Source organism: Octodon degus, unplaced genomic scaffold, assembly GCF_000260255.1.
Source record: "Octodon degus isolate 3935 unplaced genomic scaffold, OctDeg1.0 scaffold00111, whole genome shotgun sequence".
Lineage (NCBI taxonomy): Eukaryota > Metazoa > Chordata > Mammalia > Rodentia > Octodontidae > Octodon > Octodon degus.
This window is the reverse complement of record NW_004524687.1, coordinates 3400446-3403967: the sequence shown is the minus strand read 5'-3', so window position 1 is coordinate 3403967 and position 3522 is coordinate 3400446. Positions and strand designations below refer to the sequence as shown.

Below are 3522 nucleotides of genomic sequence, written 5' to 3'. Positions count from 1 at the left end.
CCCCACCAGGGTCCTGAAGGCCGGCTCAGTGGGCCCAGGGGTGGGCCCGCACTGCATGTGGTGCCCAGATGGAACCCGGATTGCTGTGCTTAACTAAGCAGGATTTTAGTCCGTTGAGCTATCTCGCAGCCCCTGTTATGGCAACTTAAGTGGGTTAGTATGTCACAATATTTTCCCCCCCTTGTTTAGTAAAGAATATAACCCCAAAGACTATGATCATATTACTCTGTAAGACACTGAACAATGTTACATTTACAATAGCAGTTATTACTTTGCCTTGCTTCTCTTCCCCTCCTTTCCTTTTCCCTCTTCCCCTCTTCCCACCCTCCCTCTCTTTTCCTCTCCCCTTACCTCCTTTTTCTTTGCTCCTTTCCTTTCTCTCCAGCTTATTTCCTTCCCTGCCCCTCTACCTGTTCAGTGTCTCACTACTTAGCTCAGGCTGGTCCCAAACTTGTGATCCTTCTGCCTCAACATCCTGAGTCCTGGCATTACAGGTACGCTCCACCAAACTAGGTTTATTGCATTCTTTCTGCACTGTTTGTATAAATTAAAATTTCTGATATACTATCTGAATGAGCATTATGATTCTTCTGGTATCCTCATTAATGATTCAAGTAGCTTTGATATGTATCTGGTACTGTTAGTTGAATTTTTTTTTTTTCAGTACCGGGGGTTGAACTCAGGACCCTGTGCTTGCTAGGTAAGAGCTTATTCTACTGAGCTATCTCTCTGGCCCCTAGAAATTGGTTTTTATCAATTTGAAACAGAATGTTCTTTTTTTAAAAAAATATTTATTTATTTTTATTTATTACATTTATTTATTGTGTGTGTGTGTGTGTGTGTGTGGCCAGCTCAGCCCACCAGGGGGCGGGGCTGGCTAGCATGTGGTGCTGGAGGATTGAACTGCGGTCTCTGTGCTTTGCCAAACTTGTTTCAAGTAGGTGCTTTAGACCACTGAGCCATCTCTCCAGCCCGAAACAGAATGTTCTTGGCCTTTAAAATTATAATAAAGTAGGCTGGGTATGTTGGTGTATGCCTGTAATTCCAGAACTTGAGAGACTTGTGTTAGGAGAGTCACTGCGAGTTCGAGGCCAGCCTGGGCTACCAAGTGAATCCAAGATCAGCCTGAATTACATAAGGAAACCCTGTTTTAAAAAAGTAAAATATATTTTAACAATTTTAAAGTATATATTTCAGTGGAATTACATGCATTCTCTTTGTTGTATAACAATTAACATTATATATTCCGGGATCGTGATGGCGGCCAACGCGACTACCAACCCGTCGCAGCTCTTGCCGCTAGAGCTGGTAGACAAATGTATAGGATCAAGAATTCACATTGTCATGAAGAGTGATAAGGAAATTGTTGGCACTCTTTTAGGGTTTGATGACTTTGTCAATATGGTGCTGGAAGATGTCACTGAATTTGAGATCACGCCAGAAGGAAGACGGATTACTAAATTAGATCAAATCTTACTAAATGGAAATAATATAACCATGCTAGTTCCTGGAGGAGAGGGACCAGAAGTATGAGTGGATTTTCGTATAGATTCCGTTTTGTCTTATAATGGCACGAAAATAGATTTTGTTTTAACTTTTTAATGTTTAGATTCTATAAAGCTAAGTTTCCCGTTAAAGGGAAATACTGTGAAGATGTATCATATACATATTTTTCTGGTTTCTCTTCAGATCGTATAAATCTTTTGCCTTTTACTAAGTTAATCATGATTATCTTGGAAAAAGAAAAAAATTTGTTTTTTGAGGACTAAAAAATAAAGATGTTTTGGTAAATTATTTATTATGCTTCAGTAACCAATGGAACAAAGATTGTACTTTGCTACTTGCATTCCTATCATTTTTAACAGTTTGCATTGTTTGTAACCAAAAAAAAAAAAAAAACAAAAACAATTAACATTATTAATTTCAAGACATTTTCTCATGCCAAATAGAAAGAAACCCTTTGCCTGTGAAAAAATGACTCCCTGAGGGAGGGTCTGTGGGTGGGGCTTGACAAGGCTGGGGTAGAGCGAGCAGTGACTGAATATAGGCAACTGCTAGAAGTACCATGGAGTAAGGCCACTGAGAGCCCCACCGACCCAACAGCTGAAAAAGCTGGTTGATGATAGTTTAACCAAAATCCAGAAGTGTTTGATGTCTTAGCACACCTTGGCAAAAGATCTATGGATGTCTTCAGAAAAAAACTTTGGAATTTCCCTATGGAAATGCCACCAAGGAAAAAAACAAGTAAAGTTTCAGATCTTTCTTTTTTTTTTTTTTTTTTAATGCCCCTGTGCTGTCACTTATAGTTTTTTTTTAAAAGGTGTCAAAGATATACTTGAGGGCCGGCAAGATAGCTCAGTGGACTAAGCGCCTGCTTTGGCAAGCACAAGGACTAGGGTTCGATCATCAGTCCCGCATGCTTTGCCAGCCCCCACCCTCAGGGCGTGCTGAGTTGGTGACTGAGTCTTGGCGTGGTGGTGCACCCGTGTAATCCCAACACTGGGGAGGCTGAAAACAGGAGGATCACTACAAGTTTGAGCTGTAGTGAGACCCTATGTCAAATACATTTTTAAAAATTTAAAAATAAAAACAAAGATATACTTGTTTTCTGTTATTCAGACTTAACAACCTGAGCAAACTTCATAAAGTTAGCAAGCTCTTAAAGCCAATGTGGTAATTTTTCTGAATACAAAATGTCATCTTTAAATTTTTCTGGAGAAAGGATTGTGAACTTTTACCAACCTGTATCTTCTGAAATACATGTTGCTAGAGAACTATATTGGGATTCTGGAGGCTGCAGTCATGCTCCATTTTGAGGAAACTGTGTGGATCTATGGCAGAGTAGGGCCAGAGTGCCAGACCAATATGAATGCAAACTGCTGGAAATTGGAGGCTTTCACCTTTTTCCTTCTCTTATATTTAGAAGTTTTACACATTGATGTTTAAATTTTTATTATAGGATAATAAAAAAAAAAACACCTTGTTAGTGAGAAAAACAGGAAAAGAAAAGAAGAAAAGACTCCCTACTTTTTTTTTCTCATGTCCCTTGGTAACTTTTAACTTCAACCTCAAATCTGCCTACTCATCTATGGAGACTAATAAAAAAGGGAACTCATCATCAAAAGAAATAAAGGGCATTAGACAGTAGTTTGAAATATGAAAATACAGAATTATTTGATAAATTTAAATACATAGACAAATATAAAAATCTGTATTGTAATTTTGGAGCATAACTCTACTTTAAGTTCTTTAATTAAAATACAAAAACATAAAATCATTATAAATCATGCTATTCGATGAGAATGGAATGAAAGGGCCTGGAAGAGCTCTAATTTGCAATTTAAAAATCCAGAGCCAGAGCCACTTTCATCACGGGGTTTTTTAAAAACTTAATTTTATTGAGAAACAAATAGCAATGAGACAGTTTCAAAACCAATTAGTAGGACAGTTTCAATAATTAATACATTGCATATTGTTGTCTTTGTAGTGATTATTCATAGTACAAGATGCTAACATGATATC

The 3522-nt window shown here is 37.8% G+C and overlaps 1 protein-coding gene and 1 pseudogene across 1 annotated transcript; both read left to right on the top strand.

Moving 5' to 3' along the window:
- The first annotated feature begins 1250 nt into the window (after positions 1-1250).
- Positions 1251-1732, top strand: LOC101569265 (U6 snRNA-associated Sm-like protein LSm5). Its single transcript, XM_004639377.2, has one exon. The coding sequence runs from the start codon at positions 1258-1260 to the stop codon at positions 1531-1533; it is 276 nt and encodes a 91-aa protein (XP_004639434.1). The 5' UTR covers positions 1251-1257; the 3' UTR covers positions 1534-1732.
- A 1028-nt stretch (positions 1733-2760) lies between these two features.
- The window catches only part of LOC105743265, a 9955-nt pseudogene continuing 9193 nt past the window's right edge, over positions 2761-3522 (top strand).

Coding starts and splice junctions, on each gene's coding strand:
- LOC101569265 (XM_004639377.2), top strand. CDS start 1,258: ATGGCGGCCAACGCGACTACCAACCCGTCGCAGCTCTTGCCGCTAGAG.